The 24,394-nt window shown below is 35.1% G+C and overlaps 1 protein-coding gene across 3 annotated transcripts in view; it reads left to right on the forward strand.

The window, feature by feature from the left end:
• Positions 1-24,394, forward strand: part of Slc4a4 (solute carrier family 4 member 4) — a 335,968-nt gene that overhangs the window by 277,334 nt on the left and 34,240 nt on the right. For all 3 annotated transcript variants that reach the window (XM_071614333.1, XM_027950854.2, XM_071614332.1), the window contains exons 17-18: positions 16,751-16,864; positions 18,656-18,817. In XM_071614333.1, coding sequence (XP_071470434.1) covers positions 16,751-16,864; positions 18,656-18,817 — 276 coding nt within the window. The remainder of the gene's footprint in view (positions 1-16,750; positions 16,865-18,655; positions 18,818-24,394) is intronic.

Raw genomic sequence — 24,394 nt, forward strand, 5'->3', positions numbered from 1 at the left:
TCTTATTCTTCTTATAAAATTGAAAATAAAGGGAAGGGTTGATAATAAAATGTCTAGAATTAGTTGGCCCAAGGAATGAAAAACTTCCACCAAAGAAAATGTAAAAAGAAATTTTCAACTTAATTTGCTAATGGACGTCACAAACTGGTGGTTCACACACAGAATCGAGCGCACAGCCATTCTTTGTTTAGACAACAGTGTGTAAACACACACACATATATAATTGAAGCCCTAACTAGAACCTGTACTTTGAGGTAGTCGTTGTCTTTACAATGCTCTGTTGTCTGAGACTTCCCTACATACTGGACATGGTGGTGCATGCCATAATTCCAGCTACTTGGGAGGCTGAAGCAGAGGATCATGAGTTCAAGGCTAGCCTTGGAAAGTTAGTGAGACCTTGGATAAAGTGTCCCTGGGATGAATCACCAGAACAACAACAATAAAAAGATATCCTGCATCACACAGGCAGACTAGGTGCCTGTTTCTGACTGTACTAACTTACATGTTCAGAAATGTGCTTACTTGATCTTTTTTTCAACTGAGTTTTATATAAAATAGATTCCTTGGTAAAGGTCTTTGGGGACAATTGCTTGTCTACTGAGGTTTTTCCTTCATAATTATTAGTTCATTGGGCATTCTTGGTTTTTACTTGTTTATTTTTATTGCTTTTTATTCTTTTGGTACTGGGGATTGAATCTAGGAGTGCTTAATCCTAAGCCCTTTATTTTTTATTTTGAAACATTGTCTTACTAAATTGCTGAGGCTGGCTTTAAACTTCTGATCCTCCTGCCTCAGCCTCCCAAGCCACTGGGATTACAAATATGTTCCACCATGCTTGGCTTTATTGCATTTTTTTTTTTAATTTGTAGTTGTGTATGAACAGAATGCCTTTTTTTGTTTGTTTGTTTATGTGGTTCTAAGGATCAAACCCAGTGCTTCACACATGCCAGGCAAGAGCTCAGCCACTGAGCCCCAGCCCCAACCCTGTAGTGCCATTTTTAAACATTGTTAAAGTCCAGTGTTATTTAAGCATTGTAGGTAGAAAAGTAGAAAATTTAGAATCTTTATAATTTACAAAATAAACTTTCTCCTTTCAGATGAAGGGAGAACAATTATGTTTTCAATTGTTAAATAATAATTACATATATTTAGAGGATACAAGGTGATGTTTTGGTATTTGTATACATTATGGAATGATTAATCCAAGCTAATTAACATACCTATAATCTCACATACTTATCATTTTTGTGATGATAAAATTAAAATGTACTCTTTTAGTAAATTTGAAATATGCAATACATTATTATTAATTATACTTACCATGTTGTGTAATGAATCTCAAAAATGTATTCCTCATGTCTAACAAAAACTTGTACCTTTGACCAGCATCCCTTACTCTTCCCTCTACTTTCTACATCTACAAATTCATCTTTTTAAAGTTCTGTACCTAAGGAAGATCATGTAGTGTTTGTCTTTCTGTGCCTGGCTTATTTCACTTAGCAGAATATCTTCCAGATTCTTCCACATCATCTCAAATCACAACATTTTCTTTTTTTAAAGAATAGTATTGCTTTGTGTATATACACCATATATTCTATCTTCATAAACCCATTGATGAACAATTAGGTTAATTCTACATCTTGGCTATTGTAAACAATGCTGAAATGAACATGGTAATATGGATAGTCTTTAACTGATTTCATTTCCTATGAATATGTACTGAGTTGTGGGATTGCTATAATGAATGGAAGTGTTTTAGGTAGCAGTTTTTGTTGCTCTGACCAAAATACTGGACAAGAATAATATAGAGGAAGGAAAGTTTATTTGGGGATCATGGTTTCAGAGGTCTCAGTTCACCAACAGCCCAACTCCATTTTTCTGAGCCTGAGGTGTGGCAAAACATCATGGCAGAAGGGTGTGGAGGAAGAACCAGCTCAGAGCACCGCATGCAGGAAGCAGAAAAAGCTCTGCTTACCAGGAACAAAATATAAACCCCAAACTCATGCCCCCAGTGACTCACCTCCAGTCACTCATTCCACCTGCAGTTATCATTCAGTAATCCATATCAGTGGATTAATGAACTGATTAGATTAAAGCTCTCATAATCATTTTATCTCTAAACTTTCTTGCATTGTCTCCCACATGGTCTTTGGGGGGCATCTCATATCTAAACCATAACAGGTAGCATTGTTCTTTTTGCTTAAGATCGCTTTGCTATTTGGGGTCTTTTGTATTTTCATACAAATTTTAGGATTTTTTTTTTCTATTGTGTGAAAAAATGTCACTGAAAATTTTATAGGAAATGCATTGAATCTCTAAATATTTTAACAATATTAACATGGGACATAGTTATTTATTTGTGTCTGTATTAGTTTATCATTTCTTTATAAATTTCAAAATATAGATCATTTACCGCCCTGATTAAATTTATTCCTGAGTATTTTGTTTTTTATGAGGTTATTGTAATTGGGAATGTTTCCTTGATTTACTTTTAGGATAGTTTGTTGTTGGCATTATAGAAACACAATTTTTATAGAAACGTGATTTTTATATGTTCATTTTATATTTTGAATCTATACTGAATTTGTTTATCTATTATAACAGGTTTTTTTTTTTTTTGTAGAGACTTTAGGGTTTGAGGTTTATTCTGTTGTCTGTAATCAGAGATAATTTAACTTCTTCCTTTCCTATTTGGATGCCTTTCTGTTTCTGGGCTGGTCTGGAACATAGAGTGGACCTGACACCTGGACTAATAGGGACTGGCCTGCTGTTAGGCAGGCCTAAAGCCTCTACTAAGAGACTGGATGCCCAGATGTTGACCTGATGATGAGGGAAATGATCTGGTGCTAGGGGAAGTTTGGATCCCAAGGATGCTAGAGCTAACCCAATCTGAGTTACCCAATCTGGAGCCTAAGCCAGTGGAGTTGATTTTGCAGTGGAGCAGACAGGAGACCAAGTCCCCAGGGAATCCCTGAAATCTGGAGCCAGACTGGTGTTAGGGCAGTGCATGGGTATCAGTCTGGAGTCTGAGACCCTGTGGGTCCTCCTGGTGCTGGATTTTACTGAGGAAGGTCCATTGTTTGTGTTTGAGGCAAAGTCTGAGGCTTGCTTCCCTGTCCTTCCCCCAGTAGGTCTCCCACCAGGTGGTGCTGCCTGGGGTTTGAGGAGTAGTGATGTGGGTAATTTTCCTTTCTGCTCTTTTCAATGTGTTTTCTTATTTCTTGGTTAGACCCATGTGCTATAATTTCTCACCTGACTTTCTTAGCCATTGCAAAGATGTTTTCTTATATAGTTGCTTGTTCAATCTCATGTTTCTGTGGGGTAATGAGTATTGGAAAGTCCTATTCCACCATCTTGCTGACATTACTCTCAGACCAAGTAGACACATAGAGAGCTGTAACTCCCAAATTGAGACTAGCTCTTCAGACATTAAAAAAAAAAAAAAAAAAAAAAAAAAAAATCTTCCCCTTACAAAAGGCTAAGCTCCTAAATTTTTAGGTATTGATAAATGTTGCTGAGAAAGTGAAAACAGAAAAACAATGGCAGTTTAGTTAAAATTTCTATTAAGAAGGTTCTTGGCATAGTTTAGAATTGTATTATCAAATCACAAAATAAACAGAAGAAAAAATGGTTCCTAAGGATCAGTATGTAAATGTGTTTACAGTTAAAAAAAACCCACATACATGAATACATATACATTCATATGCAAATAGTAAAACCATCATTTCATTTCTCTTATTTGTCACAATATGTTTTAATTTAAGCCATCATTTAGAAGGGTCATTTCTGAGGGTAGGAGCAGATAGGTGTATAGTTTATTACAGTTGCTTACTTTATCACTAAGCATACGCTTAAGTACTATAAAAGTCTTTTATTGCTATGAAAATAATCAAGGCTAATGATTGTTCTCAGCTCCTTACACCAACAATTCACATGAAACCTCTAAAAACTCAGTATGCTAATGCTGAGTGACAGTGCCCTTGTCATATAAAATGTCCCCCTCTCCTTTAGCTTACACAGTCATTTCTGTTTTGCACTGTCACTTCTTTACATTTGTGTGGGTTGGCAGTCGGCTAAGACTATAAGCTGCTTGAAAACTCTCATACTTCTATTTTGTTCCTCATGTCAACCAGCAGAGAATTGGCTACAGACTAGATATTCAGTACTTGTTAGCTAGTGGAAACCATTCAAGTAGAGATAAATGCTGCATTCTGTAGGAAGAACACAGATGTAAGAACCCAGAAACTGTAGATTCTAGTGCCAGCACTGCCATTAACTGTTTTCCTTGTGATAGCTAACTGCAGACTTTGGGTACCTCATTTACAGAGGGAAAGAGCTCAGTTAGGTGATAATTACACACCCTAATAAGCTCTCGTAGTTTTGTGATTTTCAAGAGTTTTCTGGCTCCATTTGCTAAAGGAAATAAATTCTCCATATCATTACTAGTTCTTATAATAAAGATCAAGTCTTATAAACTTAAAAAATTAATTATTATCTCTATCTTTAGGACAGGTTTTCTTTTGCATTTACTGCCAGTCTCTCGCTGTGGATGATCCAAAATTATCATGCAGCCAAATTGGAAACATGGTTTACTTCCTTTCCACTGTTGAGATTACTCATCTCACTGTATTCCTCATCTCACCTAATAACATCACCTATCCTCTCAGTCATCCAAGATTAAAATCTTAAAATCACTGGTGTCAAGCTCTCATTGGGAAGCAAATGATACACTCAAATTAGAATAATTTGAGAATTTAATGCAGGTATTATTTATAAAGGTGAGGTTAGGGGAACCATATAGTATCCCAATGTTAGTAGAGAGGGATAATTACTATCCTGGGACCAAAAGATGTGGAAATGGAGTGGTGACTGGAACTGGGAAGAAGAAAGGAGAGTACAATTGTCTGGAGAGGTGATGTGACTTGGATTGAGGGATTAAGCCAACCTGAGGCTATCTGACGGGGACCCACAATCTCACTCTTTTCCTCTGATAGCCTCCTCTGGATGCCACTGGCCAGACCCACCTGGAAGCCAGAAAGCAAGGGGACACACTGTAGACCACACAAGTCATTTTCCCAAGGCAGAAAGTATGGTACAGAGAGGTAGATAACAGTTTTTGTGGTACAAATGAAAGTGTCTATCACCTGTCATGCTCCAAGATTTTCCTTTCATGTTAAACATGTCACAGTTTGTTTAATTTTTCTGCTGTAGTCCTTATCCTTTTCCACTTATTCTTAAATTTCCCTCATTCTGGATCTTATTAAGTTTTTTTTTTTTTTTTTTTGGTACTGGGGATTGAACTCAGGTATTTAACCACTGAGCCACATCTCCAGCTAAATTGCTGAGGCTGGCTTTGAACTTGCGATCCTCCTGCCTCAGCCTCCCGAGCTGCTGGGATTACAAACATACACTACCGCATTCAGCAGGACTGTATTAACTTTGCTGCCCAGATTGTGACTCATTTGCCTAGCCTATGGTTGGTGACTCGCTCTCCTTCATGGAGTCACTAGCAATCCATCAGTATGAGCTCTTAAGATGAAACAGATTGGCTTTGCTCATCTGTTGGTTATTTAATTGGTATATCAGGCTCTTCTACAAAGTCCTAACACTTAGTGGAGCATGGGTAGAACAGTAGTACTCCACTGATGGTTTTCCTTGTATTCCCCTTCCTTTTAGAGGGGTGTGCTTTCCAACACTGTGACTGGTCTGTCACCTCAGCCTCAAGTCTGTAATCAAAGCCTTTTAGCATCAAACTTCCAGTAGGAACATCAGAGCATAATCTGTGATCTTCTCTGGCAGATGGCTCAGAGCATTAAAATGAAATGTTCTCCCAGAGTCCCACACCAACAAATGATCAGAAGCATGGAACAATGATGCCGTCACTGAACATGTGGCAACAAAATAAAAGCAGCAGCTTATAAGTAAAGCAGGATTGTGAACAGTATCAATCAGAAAGCATGGAACCCTATGAATTAGGCAGAATTATTAGTACTTTGGGATAGTCACACTCTGTGGCTGGGTGATATGTGTAACAACACAAGAATGTCTTCCTTAAGGAGCTGCTCAGTTTCCTTCTATTCCTCATAGGAAGAAGTTTCAATTCTTAACCTCATACAAAGTGCTGTAATTTTAAGTTTATTTTACAATGACTTCCCAGTTGTTATTGTCATTTAAATAAACAAAATTACTAAATTATAGGTAGCATCAACAGCTTCTATGTTGCATTTAAATGATGCTGAATGTTCTTTGATATCTTTTCCTAAAAATCTACTATTCTAAGTCTTATAATTAATTAGCATATCCATTCAATATGAAGCAAAAATTATTATTATTCTAATATGTACTTAATACAATACTAGGTAAAGGATAGAAAGACAAGCAATTCATGGACCTGTCACATAGTAAGCATTAATATATATAGATTGAGTAAATTAGATTTTTGTGTTTTCAAATAAAGATGACTCATCTCGATTCTTCTGCTCTGTTCATGATTATTATTTCCTGAGAGATCATGTGTTTGTGCATTTTTGTGACTTAAGTTGATGGTTTTTGAAGAACTGACTTTATGAATGAAAAATAGTGTAGGGCTGCAGGAATTTTAATGAAAATATAATGAGGAAAAAAATATAATGAGCATTTTCGTTAGGAGATGTGTTTTGTTTTTATCCATGTAAAACAGAGGAAGGTCTTGAATTCCACAACTAGTTCTATTTTTAGAACCGTAATTCTTGGTTGACATTTTGTCCTAGGGCCATTCTATTAAGGTTGGATGTGTTTTGTTTATAAACAATTCTTTATAAGAATCAGGTGACATTCCTCTTCTGTTTCTTTTTCTCTCAGAAACTTTCTTGTTGAGTGGTAAAAACTGTCAAACTAATACAAACCATGTATTAAAAATGAGAAAAAAGTAGTGGGAATGTCTTCTATGTCCCATTTTGGTGTTTGTAACACTAGGTGACATTTTTCTGGTTCAAAATATCAGACCACATTGTGCTATTGAAACTCATGCGAAAATGACTTTGCTGTCACTGGAAAGAGTCAGATTTTCAAATTCCTGTGGTATTTTGTACCAAGGAAAGTCATTTTTAAAGTCAAATTTGCTTTTAATCCAAAAATGTTTTTCATCTTTGTTTTCTGAAGAATGACAAAGGGATATTTAATTACAAATTACATTTTAGACTGTTAAACATTTAAACAATTACAGACACTTTAGTTTTTATAGATATATAACAAAAATAAATACAATTAACCTGAATTGAGTATTAATGAAATTAAGGTTGGGAGCAATGACTGGTCAAATAGAAGAACTGATTTTGACCATGATACCCTGGTAGTCCAAAACTCTTTCTACTTACTTGTCTAACAGAAAAGTCAACAGCACTGAAATCTATGCAGTAAAACAAAAGGGCCTCATATCCCAATTCTAGCTTTCTGATTTATATATACAATTTACTAATTATTCTGTTTTTAACTTTTATTTTATTACTTATTGTAAAGTACAAAATCATCTTCCTTTTTAGTTGCTGAGACCCTTTATAGTAATGATCTCTTTGAGTTATCCTGAGAAGACCCTCAGACAGAGTCAAGGAATTTTGATAGTTGGGTGTTAATCAAGAGTTTTATTATTAGAACTTTGAATCTACTCTAATATTGCCTGTAGATTTATGAAAAGTGATAGTATTCATGTTGCTTGAATGCTTCCTGGAATAGGAACTTGATATCCAGACGCATTTTTGGTGGAAACATGAATCTGCCCCTTCCTAGTCTTTATCCACAGGGTCTACTCTCACCATCTGGAACTACATGGCAAGTTGAATTTCTCTTTCCTTTGGCAGAATTTACCTGTTATAAGACAGATTCTCTTGACAGCTTCCTGAGGCCTGCCATTACTATTTTTTTTGAGGGGGGGTGATATTTTTCCTAGACTCTTATTTCTCTAGTTATCCTTTCTCTAGATAAGCTCTAGATTTATAGCTTCAACTTAGAAGAGAGTGAGCAGATTGGGACATGAATTTCCCATGTCGTTTGATAATTTGCTTCTCCTTGGGTTCCTTGTTCTCCTGCCCAATTTTGAGGTAGGATGGCAGAAAACATCCCTTAGTGATTGCCAGACTCTCAGCATTCCTGCTGAAGCTCTAGTCCTGCTCCTCTACCCCCGTAGACTCCTATTGTCAAGCTCTAAGCCCCACCCAGATAAACTGTCTAATTTGCTTCTCTTCTTTCTCAGTCTCCCTGACTTGGAGTTCATGGTATTAAACTCCTAACATTTGACTTTTCTTTTACATAATTCAGAATATTAGGAGTATTATTCAAAGTACAGTGAATTAAGATTTTTTTGCTATGAGTAATGTTAACATGTATTTCTTTTACAGTGCTTTATAGCACTGGATACTAGGGGAATCAAATTTTTCAAAATTATCATAGCATTTTATATCTTATTGCCAAAAGGCATATAAATATCTGGTATACTTTTTCTTCATCTAGAATAAATGCTTCTTTACACTGTTGTTTAGCATTTCCCAAGCACCACAATCATTAGAGAAATTGACATCACGAATTAATATTTATCGAGAGCCCCCAGGGTGCCTGCTGCTGTACTTCTCTGTTTGTCACACTCCATCCATTGAGAGCTGCTCAGCATGCTCACAGCCCCTTCCCCCCCAGTTAATTTAGGAGCAGCTGCAGTCCTTGCAAAGTGAAAACCAAATGTCCTCTGGGTCCTCTGAAAAACCATTTTCCCCCCTGTAAATTAACTAGCTTCTCGCTGTTGGTTCTCTATGATTATGACTCTCTCAATAATTAATATGGTATCATCCTTCATAAAGAGTGTGTTTATAATAGATTTATTAGGTTGTTTTTGCCCAAAAATAAGAGAATAGTGTATGGCTATTTGAATTGTCTTTCTCATCCATTTAATTTCTTCTTCACTTTGGTGTTCTAAATATTTAAGCTGGTTGTTCCTTACTATATTAATTGAGATATTGTCTGATTTTGCAGAGGACAAAAACATTTTTCTTCTTTCATTTTTGTAATTAAAAATATTAAAATAGGGCTGGGGTTGTGGCTCAGCAGTAGAGCGCTCGCCTAGCATTTGTGAGGCACGGGGTTCGATCCTCAGCATCACATAAAAATAAATAAAATAAAAATAAAGATACATCAACAACTAATAAAAATATTTTTTAAAATATTAAAATCAAAGAGTTCAAAAATAATCTGGTATAGAAAGGGGCATTAAAATCCTGAGACATGCTTCACTTTTTCCTAAGTTGAGGTAGGAATTATCATATATTGTAGCACAGCCATTTATCATTAAAATAAACCAAGGTTTTTGAAAATTATAAACTGTTGTCTATGCATTATCATCGTTTGTGTTCTCTTAGATTGTCATAATTTATAGTGCCAGGATATTGAAGTTTTGCCTAGAGAGACTTAGCATTTGATTTGGATGAACACTCACAAATGATAATGTTTGTCCAGACTAAATTTGAGGTGTCTGAATACACAGGATTGGGCATGAAATTCTGTGGATTTCTGATGAAAACTTTGGTACTTCTACTTTTAATTGTAACCAGTAGTACCTACTAGAGAATTAGGAATGGTGAGTTTCTAATTTGATTTCTTTATTAATATATTGACCTATATAAAAATTTTTTTTAGGAAAGAGATCAAGTTTGATGAAATGAAGGTAAAACAAACAAACAGTGAAAAGAAATCATAAACTTTCTCTTCTAAACATGTTTGGAAATGTGAGAAGGGCCCAGTGAAAGCAGTTCTTACCTCCTTAAAATCAGATACAAAGTTCCTGTACTCAGACCCCAGAGTGTATCTAGAGAGCTGTGTGTATGCATTGTTTCACATCATTAGGGCACTTTCTGCTTCTACTATGCCAGATTTGCCTAGTTCAAATTGAAGTTTAATTTTAGGATAGAGTAAGACCCAAATTGCTTGCTAAAATAGCATCCTACCAGCCTCCTCTAATTAGAAGACTTAGAGGTGAATACAGGAGTGGCCTGAGAAAAATCAATTTCCTTAACTATGATGTTTCAACTAGATCCAATATCTTAGAAATGAACATCTTAATAATAAACACTCTCTAGGAGATATTTCTGCTGTAAGTGAACTTTCTGCATTGTACAATTGAAGAGAAAGGAAGGGGAAATAAAAGGGAGTATATTATGTAGAATGTATCACCCTGGCTGTGATTTTTAATGAGGTTAAGAAACATTATTAATAGCTTCCCCCCCCATAAATTTTAAAAACTCTAATCCTGACCTTTGTTAGCATTTGTCTTTTTAGTTACTTGTTTTTTTTTTTTTTTTAACCTAGAGTACACAGTGCTACACTCCTCAGACTGCTGTTACCTGGGAGTTCTTCCCAAATCTGTCTCTCCTCTTTCTTCCTCCCTCCCTCCCCACCCCCTTTTGTGTTTATATATGTTGTTCATCATGCATATCTATATCTCATCCTATTTATTTATATTAGTCATTAGTTTCTTGTGGTTGTTTTATCAAATTGCCATGGACATGGTGGCTTAAAATGACAAAAATTTAGATCTGAGGGGTCAGATCTGGAGGTCAAAATTGAGAAAAAGAGGTAAAAAATCTGAAATTGGTCTCACTGGGCTAATTGGTCTCTTTTGGAAGCTCAGGGGAAATGCATTTTTTTTTCTGCCTTTTTATTTCTGGGACCCACCTGCATTCCTGGGTGCGCGGCCCCTTCTTCAACTTCAAAGACAACAATGGCTGGTAAGGTATTTCTCGCACTTCATCACTCTGACACTGACTCTCTTGCCTCTCTCTGTTACTTATAAGGACCCTTGTGATTACATTGGGTCCAACTATATAATCTAGGATAATCTCTTCAATCTCAAGGTCATCTGATTATCAGCCTTAACTCTGTCTTCAACCTTGATTCTCCCTTGCCATGTAACATTACATATTCACAGGTTCTGGGAATTAGGATGTGAATATCTTTATGGGCACATTATACTTTTTTCTGCCTACCACATTATCCGACCTGTATTTTAACATGATTACTTAATTTTCAGACTTGTTAGATGTATAATGTGAGAAAAAGAGAATAATTCAGTGGGTTGCAAACTTTTTGCCTAAGTAATAGAAAAATTCAGCTGACGTTAATTAAGAATGAGAAAACTACTGAAAAAGTGTGTAGATTAGGGCATCAGTGGTGGGGCAGCATGGGCTGGGATAGAAGAGCGTTGGAGAGATCAAGCACTTAATTTTTGACATAATTTTGAGATGCCTATAAGAAATCCAATTGAAGGGGCTGGGGCTGCAGCTCAGCGGTAGAGTGCCTGCCTCACATGTGTGAGGCACTTAGTTTGATTCTCGGCACCACATAAAAATAAAATAAATAAAGATATTATGTCCATCTACAAGTAGAAAATATTTTTTAAAAAAGAGAGAATTGGAGATATCAGGTAGCCAGATAGATGATTCTGGAGTTTAGAGAAATGCTCTGTCCTGAAGATATAAATGTCTTACTCCTTGGCATGCAGATGGCATTTTATTTTATTTTTATTTGTTCTTTTTAGATATACATGACAGTAAAGTATCTTTTGACATATACATACATGGAGTATAACTTCTCATTCTTGTGGTTGTACATGATGTGGAGTTACACTGGTCTTGTATTCATAAATGAACATAGGAAGGTTATATCAGATTCATTCTACTGTCTTTCCTATTTCCCATCCCTTCATTCCCCTTTGTCTAATACAATGAACTTCTATTCTTGCCCCCTACCCATTGTGTATTAGCATCCACATATTAGAGAGAACATTTGGCCTTTGGTTTTTGGGATTGGCTTATTTCACTTAGCATGATAGTCTCCTATGCAAATGGCATTTTAAATCATGAAATTGAATGAGATCACTTATGATTAGAGTGTACATGGAGGAGAGAAGAGTGTTTGAACTCTAAGATACTCCAATCTCAAGAATTCGGAGGAGTCAAGGAGAAACCAGGAAAGAAGACTGAGAGTACCAGTGAAGTAGAATGAAAAGCAGGTCTACTAGATCTGGCTTCCAAAATGTCTTCAGAATACACAAAATATTCCTATATCAGAACCTGACAACTGGTTTATTCCAGTCAATTGCCTTTCAAAAATTACAGTGACTGGCTGGACTATTACCATACAAATGTCCTGCTACCAGATGCACTCTGTGTGTCCGTTAGTAATTCTGTTTCTCTCTTTCTCTCTCCACATGGTATTCAGTTTGTAAAGTTTAATTAGATACTTTTGAGAATACATATTAATACCATGTTTAGAGGTTGATATATTTATAAATTAAATATGAAGGTTTAGAATGGAGCAGAAAATTCAGTTGTTTTATTAAGCAATAGAAATTATGGTTTTAGAATATTTGACAGTTTTATATTTTGAATATCCTTGGTGGTGAAAAATTGCTTTCCTTTTGAGTATGGATTTAACTCTTGACAATATCTATAGTCATTTGTATGTTGGTGAGTAGAATGAAAATTGGTAAATCTATAAAACATTCTAGAAAGTAATTTGGCATTATATACTAAAAGCCTTAATTTTTATATACACATTGACAGAATAATTTTGCTGACAGAAATTTATTCTAAAGAAATAGTCTTAGCTATGTGCAAAGATTTTTTTTATGGTATTGTTCATAATGGTGAGATGTGGGAAGCAATCTGGATAGTATTGTGTTTGAAAACAGAAGTGTTGAGATATTACTTCTACATGATATATAGGGCCATTAGTGCTCATTATTATAGAAAATATCGAATGAGACAAAAAGTAGTGAAAAGGGAGATATAAAGCAGTATGTGAAAAACTAAATATACACCTAAATGGGAACATACATATATACAAAAGATGAATATGTTTGAAAATGCTAAGATTTATTCCTAGATAATGGAATTGAGAATAATTTTCTTTATCTTATATTTTCTAAGTGAATAATTCTCTTTATCGTACATATTTTTTTCTAAGTGTTCTAATGTGAACATATGTTAATTTTGAAACCAGAAAAGTGAAACTTTGACAGAAGATGGAATCATGTATACTTTACACATATGTGTATTTGTTAATTTGGGTATTCAGTCTTTGCAAATAGTAAAATTGTAACAGGAATTATAAAATCATTTGGAAAAGTAGCAACATCATTGAAATAAGTGAATAGCTTCCCAAAGAGAATAATTTGAAAGGTAAGACTGATTTGGATTTGGAAGATCTGAGAATTTTTGTGAGGTTTGGGGTCTATTATAAAATAAGTTATAATTTGTGTAGTAAAATGCAAAGATATTAAGTATATATAGTTCAAAAAGTTTTGACAAATGTGTACATTTATATAACCAACACTCAAAATCAAAATGTAGTTGATATAAAAAAATTATTTTCTCTAGACATTGTCATACCTTTAATAATTTTCCAAAGCAATGTAGAGGATAATTTCTCTTCATTGATATGTGGGATCTTGTGCCTTGGTCTCACTGTCTCATGGAATGTATGGCACTAAGTCAGAGGCAACTCATGTGGGCCTTCAGTGATAACGTCCTGTTTGCCCTGTTGGTTTTGTGGGTTGTCCAACTTAACAGAGGCTGAAAATGCCTCCTCTCTGAAAAGGCAGCATTTCCCAGGTGCTTGCCTAATTATAGTCAAGCAGGTCTGTCCTTTAGCAGGGCCAGAGGTGTAGGTCTTACAGGAATTCCTACCAAGGAATTGCATGCAGATTGCATTCACTTGCTACCTTCTATTTCCCATCTCCTGTTTATTAAAAAAGAAAAGAAAAAAGAAAAACTGTCTTTTTAAAAATTTTGTATCTTATTGGGGAATCTTGTCAATTGAACAGTTGTTTCTTTCCATGTACTTCTCTTTAAACCAGGAATTTTTATTGTACCAACATTTTATCTTTTTTGAGTTCTTACAGGACAAAATAAAGAGAGACTAAGTTAATACACAATTTTCTGGAAATCTCCAGACTTTCCTTACATAGAAAAAGGCACAACTGTATTGGTAAAGCTACCTTCTACATAGAGGTTACAAAATCTGTCGGTACATCTCACCTGGACCTACTATGAATGGGAAGGACAGCTTTATTCCATGTATAGGCCAGGAAACCAAAGCTCAGGAAGATTAGATGACTGAGACCAAGCCCTGAAACAAGTCAATGGGGAGACGACATTCAAACCCTCACCTTGGAACTGGGTGCCTCCACAGAAACCACAGTTTAGCCATGTTGTAAAAACTGTGTTCTGTTGTTTTCCCCAGTAGCTTATAAACTCCTTGTATCTTCCAGTTCCTGCTTTGCTTTTGGATCCCCAGCACCTAATCTGGCACTTGGCATGGAATAAATGCTTTTAAAAAAGTTTGTTGAATGACAAAATGAAGGAAAGAAATAAAGACTTTGGATTCCCACCCCAGGGAAAACTGTCTTTCTAAAAACTATTTCCCTCATCCTTTGAATAATATATAGAATACTTGAGTTGTCAAGTTTGAATGGCCTGGTTTTGGATCAGGAGAGGAATAAATAAGAACTCCCTTCTTTTTGTCTTTATCTAGGGTCCTCCAGTGATTTCTGACTTATTAGACCAGAGGGATGGTTGTATATCCCAACATATCTCTGAAGCTGTTTCGTGGGACCACCTTTTGCCAGACTATTCTGAATCACGAGTGTCAACCCTACTTGCACAAAACTTAAAGAAAGCTTTTTTTTCTAGTATTGAGACCCTGGGAAGCATCCCATCCATTTTCTGCAGTAATTCCAGATACTTTCAACCCATGTGGCTCTGAGTAGCAGTTTCACATTATTATTGGGCTTTTATTTCTTGTTTCATTTAAAAGACCTCCTGACAGTGTCATTTAGTCATCCTAGTAGTTTCTGCAGCCAAGAGGTCTTCTGGAATATGGAATAACAATAGTAATGTATCCTCAGGGATTAAGTTAAGCACTTTCATGGCTTATCTTATTTAATTCTTAAAACCAACCAGTGAAATTATTGGTATTATTTTGGCTCTCTTTTGTAGACAAAGTAATTGAAGCTAAGAAAGGATAAGAATTTATAGATTGTTGGGGCTAGGATTGTGGCTCTGTGGTAGAATACTCGTCTAGCACATGTGAGGGACTGAGTTTAAGTCTCAGCACCACACAAAAAAATAAATTAATAAATAAAACAAAGGTATTGTATCCACCTATAACTAAAAAAAATTGTTTTTTAAAATTATAGATTGTAAATAATGATACTGAAATTCCGACCCAGGTGACCTGACTATAGTAATTATGCTCCTAAGAGCTGTACTATATTTTCTCCCCAAATTAATCCCTTCCATTTGTTTGTTCTTGAAATTATTATGTGTGATTGGTGTTAACTTGCCCTTGAGAAGTCCCATAACTCACCTTCTGTTCTGTGGTGTGTGTCTCAAGAGAGCTACACCTAGCAGAATCTGGCCTTCTAAGAGGCCAGAGGTGTTGATGACTCCTGGCTAAAATACCTATCCTTGATCCTGCTTCTAGTTGGTACCCAAGGTTTCTGACATAAGGTAAAGAATTGGGTCCCACAGCCTTCAACATGCATACGCTGCCAAATAATTTCCTTGCTTCTCTTCAGTTTCTGTGGAATACGTAGCTACAATAGTTTCACTTCTCTGTCAAGAGATCCTCTACCCCGAGAATGGTGCATTACATTCAGTTATCACTGATCTCTCTTCCTTCATTTAGCTGCAGCAAAAACTCTTGATTATTCTTCCTAAGATAACTTGATAAAGTCTGAATCAACCCTGATTTTATTTAGGAGAAGTCTTCCTTTTATGCAACGTGGCTCTGAGCTTCAAGAAGACATTAATTAGGTTAATTATCCTTAGCAACAAGAAAAATATTAGGAACTCCGTAAATTTTGATGAATGATGAAATGATAATTACCCTGTGTACCCTCCATATGGGAATCTCAGGTGTTGATGACCTAGAATGGTCTTAGTGCCACTAGAGACTACAAAGTAACCTCTAAGGAACTAAATGGCCCTCTGCTCTCCTTAATGACTTGTAAGTGGCCATTCTGCAATCACTTAATGGGAAAGGACAGGCTTTAATGCTGCATCCCATAAACCCAGACCTTGTCCTGAACAAAGGCAGGCACTTAGGAACTTGGAGAATGACCAAATAATGGCATCCACACTTAATAAGTAGTTGGGTAGAGAATGCCCTGCTCCCATCACCCCCAAGAGACTTGAAGCACTTGCCTAGAGTGAGGAATATTTCCTTTGACAAAGTTAGTGCAGCCCTTACATTTCCATCTTCCCTCACTTGACATTACTCTGGGTCTGGATATTTACTTCGTTCAATGGACTGGAACTTGTAACCCTTCCTGAGAGATCTGTGGTGTTTTCAGGTTACCTTATAGGATTTATATTGCTTTATTTATCACAGTACTGCCTTCCAAATGAGCAGATGTATTTCTTTCTACAACACACACTTAGATTTCATTCTTATCCAGCTGTCATTTGTACTCCATACAGGGCAAGTGCTTGTATGGAATTTCAGGAATATATTCTTTTTGATTGACCTCCTTTGTACCTGCATGAGTATGTACACACATACATATTGGCTTGTTCTGTGGGATCAGATTATGTCTGGGCAGGTGATAATTTGTTGATGAAACTGTTATTATAAATTGTTAACAAATACAGAATTCTTTTTTTCAGTTCAAACACAGGAAAATGTATCTGGTGCTAAATAGTTCTTTCTTTCTTTTTTATTTTTCCAGGCCAGAAAGCTAATCAGTGACTTTGCCATTATCTTGTCCATTCTCATATTTTGTGTAATAGATGCCCTTGTAGGTGTGGACACTCCAAAACTAATTGTGCCAAGTGAGTTTAAGGTGAGTGTCTATCTTTTGCTTGTTTCTTGAATTCTGATATTTTGCCTTTCCCATGTTCTAGTTTATTGTGTGTCTCAGTTAATTTTGTGTAATTATCCATTCCTTTCAAAAAAGCAGTTCTTTGTTAGACTCATTTATACAGTTAGTCATTATACTGACTTCACTCAAATGCCAAGACTAGGATCAAATGCAAGGTTCATATTGAATTGATCTTTATTTTAAAGTAATAGATAACATTATAGACCCAGCTTGTATTTTTAGAATATTTTAAAATACCTGAATTATTTTCGTATACTTTATCGTCTTAATTCATGCAATAATTCTAGGAAGTGTGCAACATAACTAACATCATTCTTATTTTATAAAGTTGAGATTGAAGCTCATGAAAAATAAGTAAAATGTCCATGGTTAACTAGTGGTATCAAGGATTGAAGTTAAAACTAAGTCTCAGGACTCCTAATTCAATTTTCATAGTATCTAACTACCTGCCAAACACATTTGTATATAATGTGAATTTTAATTATTACAAAAAAAGAATAAGAATTATTTATTTTGCAAACTTATTGGTATATCCAGGTATACTGGACAAAAACTACATTTTAGCCATTATTAAATATGTCACTAGCTAATTTTCTGTTGTAAGTCTCTTACCTATTTTCTAGAATAATCCTCACTCTCTGCACTGTTGAGATCGTATATGTGCTAAGAAATATTAAATTGCCTGCAGTTTTAGTATAATAACAACTTAATAAAGAAAGGATATATATGGTGCAGCAAACAATATTTTTGGCATTATCTGCCATCACATATTTATCAGCAAAGATAAGTTCTCATTCATTCAACCATTAATTCAATATTTATTAAATGTTGGCTTTGAGCTAGGCTTTATAAGGGGGATTTTAAATGCATTAATGAGCAAGACAAAGTACCTTCCCTTATGAACTCACAACCTGTTAAATGTGGAAAACGTGGATACATTCAGTGATAGAGTTATGAGCAAGGGTGTCCAAAGATAGAAATAGCCTCAGAAAAAATGTGAGACTTTCTTCATTGATAGAAAACCTGGAGAAAATAATTCATAAGACAGTATTCTAGTTCATTTCATTATTTGAATTGTTTAAAATAAGGAAGCATAGGAAATTTTTTTCTGAAATAGACATGTATGATCTGACAGAAAATAGACCAAGAACTGGAAAAAATGACCTTTTTTGTCCTTCAGTTTTCTGTGATATGTATAAGGATTTAAGTAGTTCTTCTGGATCAATTTTAAATATGAAATGAAAGATTAGGATATTTAATTCAGTTCAATTACAAAATATTTAAAGCTTTTTATATATGATGAAGCTATTATAATTTGGTAGTAGTAAAAACAACTTCATTATAATTGCTAAAACCCAAGATCAAAACTCATGATGATTCTCTAAGTTCTTCATTATAATTGCTAAAACCCAAGAGCAAAACTCATGATGATTCTAACTTTTTACTGAATATTACATTTGGGGTTATCTCCTGGATCCCTGTAAAATTTAAATCACTTTTTCTATCTTGAGTCCTTATCTGAAATCACCCCAAGTCCATACAGTGGTATCCCCTGCTTTCCCAACAACCCATATTCTTTATTTCCTGCCTTTAAACATAACCTTTAAAATAAAATTCTTTAGAAAGATTTTTGGTAAAAAATTTCCTTTATCCAGCCTGGTTTGTATATATATCCTCCACTGATTTTTTTTCCACTAAGTAGTATGTAGTAACTTGATATTGTTTTGAAAAATATTCTCTTTCTACTTTAAGCCAACAAGTCCAAACCGAGGATGGTTTGTCCCACCGTTTGGAGGGAATCCTTGGTGGGTTTACCTTGCTGCTGCCATCCCTGCTTTGTTGGTCACCATTCTGATTTTCATGGACCAACAGATCACAGCTGTGATTGTAAATAGAAAAGAACATAAACTCAAGGTAAGTGCCTATAATAATGGTTATCTGCCTTCTACAGTTTTTGTAGTGCTTGATGACATTTATTGATTCAAAAACCAAGAGAGTTTTATTGGGAGTTAAACCATAGCCAGTGTTCCTTAAGACTTTACAGTCATAGAGCCTCTTGTATTGACATGGGTCCTCAATATAACTCTTTAGGGAAAATCATTTAAATCAGAAAGTAGTGTTTCAAATTATGTTTTAGTCACGACCAAAGAGTGACAGTGAACAACAGTCCTTAGCCATAGTCATCCTAATTCAAGTTTTAATGTGGTAACTGCCTGTAGTGAAGATGGTGTCATTTAAAGATTTGGTGAACATCTACTGAGAACCTGCTCTGTATTACTCTGTTAAACCAACTCAAAATTATTCTTTTTTTTTTTTTCATTCAAAAAATATTTTAGGGATTGGGAATGTAGCTCAGTGGTACAGTACTTTTCTTTATACATAAAACCCTGGATTCAGTCTCTAGGAATACACACACACACACACACACACACACACACAATTGTGCATAGTTATTGGTTTCAGTGTGGTAATTTGGTATGTGTATATCCTGCTGAGTGATCAAATCAGAGTAATTATCATTTCCACCTCTTTAAAAATTTATCATTTCTTTGTGTTGGGAATCTTTAAAGTTTTATTCTTAAAGATTATTCAGGTAGTTCATGTTTATAAGCTCTTGGTAAACATTTATATTTTTGTCTTCCCACATTTGTCTCAGAATGTTACTGACCATCAAGTATAGAGAAAGATGCTTTATTTTGTACATTCTAGCTTTTTTTAAAATTAGTTACTAACTTTGTCATGAGTCTAAGAAGAGAAAATGCATTAGTTGTCTAGGATATCTTTCATGAGAACTGCCTAAAATGTTCTTATAATATCCATCTCATGATTTCTTTAGGCCATGAAAGATTTCAAAAATGCCATTTGGGGAAGTGAGATATGAATAATAACTCTAATAAGAGCTCTAATTTGGTGGATGCCTATTATGAGTCAGGTCATGTTCTAATCACTTTATGTTATATATTAATTCATTAACCTTTTTCATAACTACCAAATAAGGGAAGCATAAAAATGCATTAAAATCAGTCACCCAGAATCAGGAGAGGAAATTATAATGAATTGAATTCAACAGAGAAGATGTAGTAAAAGGAAAAATACAAAAAAAATGTAAAAGAATTGTTTGACTATGAAACCCACAGGGTGGAGAAATAAGAAATATGAGGAGTGTTATGATAAACTTCCCAGTTAGAACTTGGATCACAGTGAGAAAGGAGTTAATCCCATAATAAGAAGACTAGGAGAAGAAGAAAACTAAGAGCTTGGGTCAAAGAGGAGAGAAGTTTAGATTTTGAAAGTTTGGGAGGAGAGAAATCTGAGAGTGATGAGCTGATCCAAAGTGTGCAACTAGCTCCTGAAGCACACCGGAGAGGACATTGGGGTTTTGGGAGTCCAGGGTGTTGAAAGTCTCATTTGCATCAGTGTTGATATCATTGGACAGCACAGAGAGTGGTCAAGAGGAAGATCCTAGATTAGATGCTAAAGTCATAAGGCGGGTATGTACTGATGTACCTATCCTGGATATAAGCACATTTAGTGATATGGAATGTTAGAAGGGAGCAGAACTTGGGCTTTAAGAGAAGAGAGATAGTTTGTGGAATCATGAAAATAAGTAACATGTACACCACCTGATATAGGAAGTTAGAATAGTAGACTTCCACTAAAAAAAAGAAACATCTTCAGGGAATCACTGGTACAAAAGGAAAATACTGGTGTTCAGTTATTATCAAAGAAAAGTTTGAGAATTCATTTGGAAACTTAGATTAAAATGACTCTCCTTCTACCCTTTGCCATAAGCAAATAACTGTCCTGCCTTAAGATAGTTTTAATTCTAAGAGTGTTGTTTAGCTGCTTATGTATTTATGCCTTGCCCCCAACTGGACAGTCAGGACATAATTCATATATTCACTGAATGCCTTGTTACAGTGCCTGGCTGTCTACCTCATATTATTCTAAGCAAAGGTATTCATTCTAAGGGCAATTAGTAAACAGATGAGGGCAATTCTTTAGTCTTACCATCTTGTTTTCTGTTGCTCAGGATTTTATGCCTGTGTTTGTTGTTCTTCAGGAAAATGATTTTTTATAAAAATCAGTAAATTACTTTTTAGCATTTTATCACCCAGTGAGTTTCAAAAATTATTTTTAAATTACAAGGTTATTAAGAATCATGAAATTCTTCTGTACCTTAACAATTCAGCTGTTATGGGGGAAAATAACAGAAGATGGCATCTTTTCTTTATGAAGATCTTCTTGCATTTCTATCTTTCTTTTTTGGACTAGTCTCCTGTAGACTGAACTATCTCCTATATACAGTAATTACCTATCAGGACTTAAAAACTTTTCCCCACTATGGTCTTCAGGTACTAAATTCACTCATTTTTGTTTGACTAAGATGTTTTTGTTTCACCCTCATTTGGAAAGGTAGTTCTCTGGATAAGTGATTTTAAGTTGAGATATTTCACTACTTAAAAGCTTTTTTTCATTATTTTTGACTTCCATAAAAGTGGTATGTATGTTGCTATAATTTTCATTGCTTTATAAATAATCTGTCTTTTCTTTTTGCCAATCTATGATTATTTTTTGTCTTTGTTTTAGAGTTTCACTACAATTTGTATAGGCATAGGTTTTATTATATGTTGGATTTATTTAGTTTATTGAATCCAAAGATTAGCATCTTTTATCATTTGTAGAATTTTGTATATCTTTGACCCATTCAAATTCTAATACATCCTTCTAGAATTCCACATTAAAGATGAATTAAGTATTTCCATCTTGTTCTCCATGTCTGTTGATCTGTTTTATAAATATTTCCCATTCTTGGTTCTCTTTGTGATATATTTTAGGTATTTTTTTCAGGTCTTTCTTTTAACTAATTCCTTTGTTGTTGTTTTTTGTTCCATTCTACTACTAAACAAGTCCATTTACTCTTTTCTTTCAAGAATTATACTTTTTTTTTTTTTTTTTTTTTTACTTTAAGTGTTCTCTTTTGTTCTTTTCCATGTCATTCTGGTTTTATGTCTTTTTTTTTTAAGAATTGTGTTTCTTATTTTTAGAATTTCTCTTTTGTTCTTTTCCATGTCTTTCTGGTCAATATTGATAGTTCCAGACTTTCTTATTATCCCTCTGTATACTCTTTTATTTATCTTATGTATTTGTTAAATGGACTATTTTTGCAGTTTTGATTGTAAACTTTGTTCTCTTGGCTGATCCTTTTTCCTGGTCCCTTTCTTCCTCATGTATTATGTGTAGTTGTTTTTTGTTGTTTTAAGTTGTGGCTAATATTCCTATGCCTATGCTTTCAAAGTCCATTAAACAAGCAAATGTTCAATTTGTAGCTTCCAGAGAAGATTTTATTTGAAAGGCATATTCGAGTCCTACCAACCTTAAGGCATTTTTATTGTTATTTGTTATTATTTAATAACAAATAAACAAATTTGTTATTATGAAAAATTTCAAACATACATAAAAAAGTAGAATAACAAAAAATACTTATCACTCCACATCAGTAATTATCTACTTGTGGCCAATATTGTATCATCTGAGCCTCCATCTTCTCAACAGTCTTTAAAATACTTTGAAGTAAGTCTAGAAAGCATGCCATAATATCCAGAAGTTTTAAGAAATATATATTTCTAAAGATCTCTTTTTAAGAACATGACCACTATACCATCATCAGCTAAAAAATTAACAAAATTCCTTAATATCATCAAATATGTGGCCAATATTAATTTTTTAAAAGCATCATAATTATATAATAAGCTTTCAATATTTAATTTATTTAAATCAGGATCCAGATAAAGTTTGCATATTATCATTTTAAATCCTTATCATTTAAAATCTTTTATAAACTTTTAATCTATAAATTTTTCCCTATGTCTGTCTGGTTTTTGTTTCTTCATTTTCCCATGGAATTTATTTGTTGAGAGCATGCAAATTGGTTGTTATTCTCTTTATCTTTTGCTGTACAACAAGCCACCTGACAGCTTAGTTAAAAGACCAAAAAGCCAATGTGTTGTCCTCTCTTGTGTTTCTTTGAGTGGACTGAGCCCTGTAGGATGGCTCTTGCTCAAAGTCTGCATTGTAGTCGAGGTAGCAGCATGAACTGGTGTCATCCGAAAGTTTGACTGGGCTGACTGTACAAGAAGGCTCTGCCACTCACTCAGGACTCACAGTCTGACACCTTGATGTTTCTTAGCTGTCTGCCTCTGTCTCTCTATGTATATTTTATACACATACATACATCTGTATGTGGTATAAGTGTGTGTTCCCCCCAGCCACTCCCACTAAGTGGCATCCCACCCTGCAGGGCCTTTCCATGTATGCAGAGCTTCTCACACTGCAGTACCTGGGTTATGTGCACTTGTGTTACTTAGCAACTGACTTCCAAGGATTAAGAAGGGGAAGAAGCTAGGCATTTTAATGTTTACACCTGCACCCGGCACAGCTTTGCTGCTTTACTTTTCCATAGTCAACTGGTCAAATAGTCCCAGGGGCAGCCTCCATTCTGGGAGGCAGGGAAAGAATCCATCTCAATATGGGGGAATGGCAAGTTCACATTGTAGGCAAGCATATGAGAGAGGAGGTATTCCTCAGCCATTTTGGGAAAGTAAAATCTGCCACATTTGTGCTGAAAAATTTTGTTATAGTCTAGATCTTGGTGACTGTTTCCTCCTCTAGTCTTCTGTATTTCCTGTAAATCATTGGATTTAGAAGCTTAATGAGATATAGGATTGATATTATATATCCATCATCAGTGTATCTACCTATAGCAGTGTGTGTGTGTGCGCGTGTGTGTGTGTGAGAGAGAGAGAGAGAGTGTGTGTGTGTGTGTGTGTGTGTGAGAGAGAGAGAGAGAGAGAGAGAGAGAGAGAGAGAGAATGTGTGTGTGTGTGTGAGAGAGAGAGAGAGAGAGAGAGAGAGAGAGAGAGAGATACACTAAGGCCAGGTCCCTTTTAAACTATAATTTTGGCTTGGGGTTTCCTAGGTCACTGATGTAGTATGAATGACAGCCCCAAATGGAAGTATAGATTAATGGGTAGGAATGTCCCTAAAGATTTTCTTTTCTTTTCTCTTGGCATTATACCCCACGGCATGGCTGAGAGAGGCATGTATCTATACTGATTTTCTCTGCATTTCCTCCCACTAATTGGCCAAGTGAATAGGCTGTTTTTAGAGAATCCCAATTTTATTTTGGGTTGTGTCTTCATCTCTATCCTTTTCCCTATAACCCTAGGATTGGTTTCTGTCATTAGAGTTCAGACAGTCATTCTGACTCAGGCCTTAAATCCCCAAGGATTGACACAGTCTCTCGGGGCTGTTGAAGCTCTGGGGCTTAATGACCCTATGGATTTTGTCTTTCCTGTTGCTGTTTTTTGGTTTGTCTTTTGTCATTGTCTCTAAATTGTTCTCTTCCCTATAGATAAACCATGGTTTTTATTTTTGGTACCAGCGATTGAACCCAGGAATGTTAAACCGCTGAACCACATCCCTAGTCCT

This window comes from Marmota flaviventris, chromosome 7, assembly GCF_047511675.1.
Source record: "Marmota flaviventris isolate mMarFla1 chromosome 7, mMarFla1.hap1, whole genome shotgun sequence".
In the NCBI taxonomy this organism is placed as follows: Eukaryota; Metazoa; Chordata; class Mammalia; order Rodentia; family Sciuridae; genus Marmota; species Marmota flaviventris.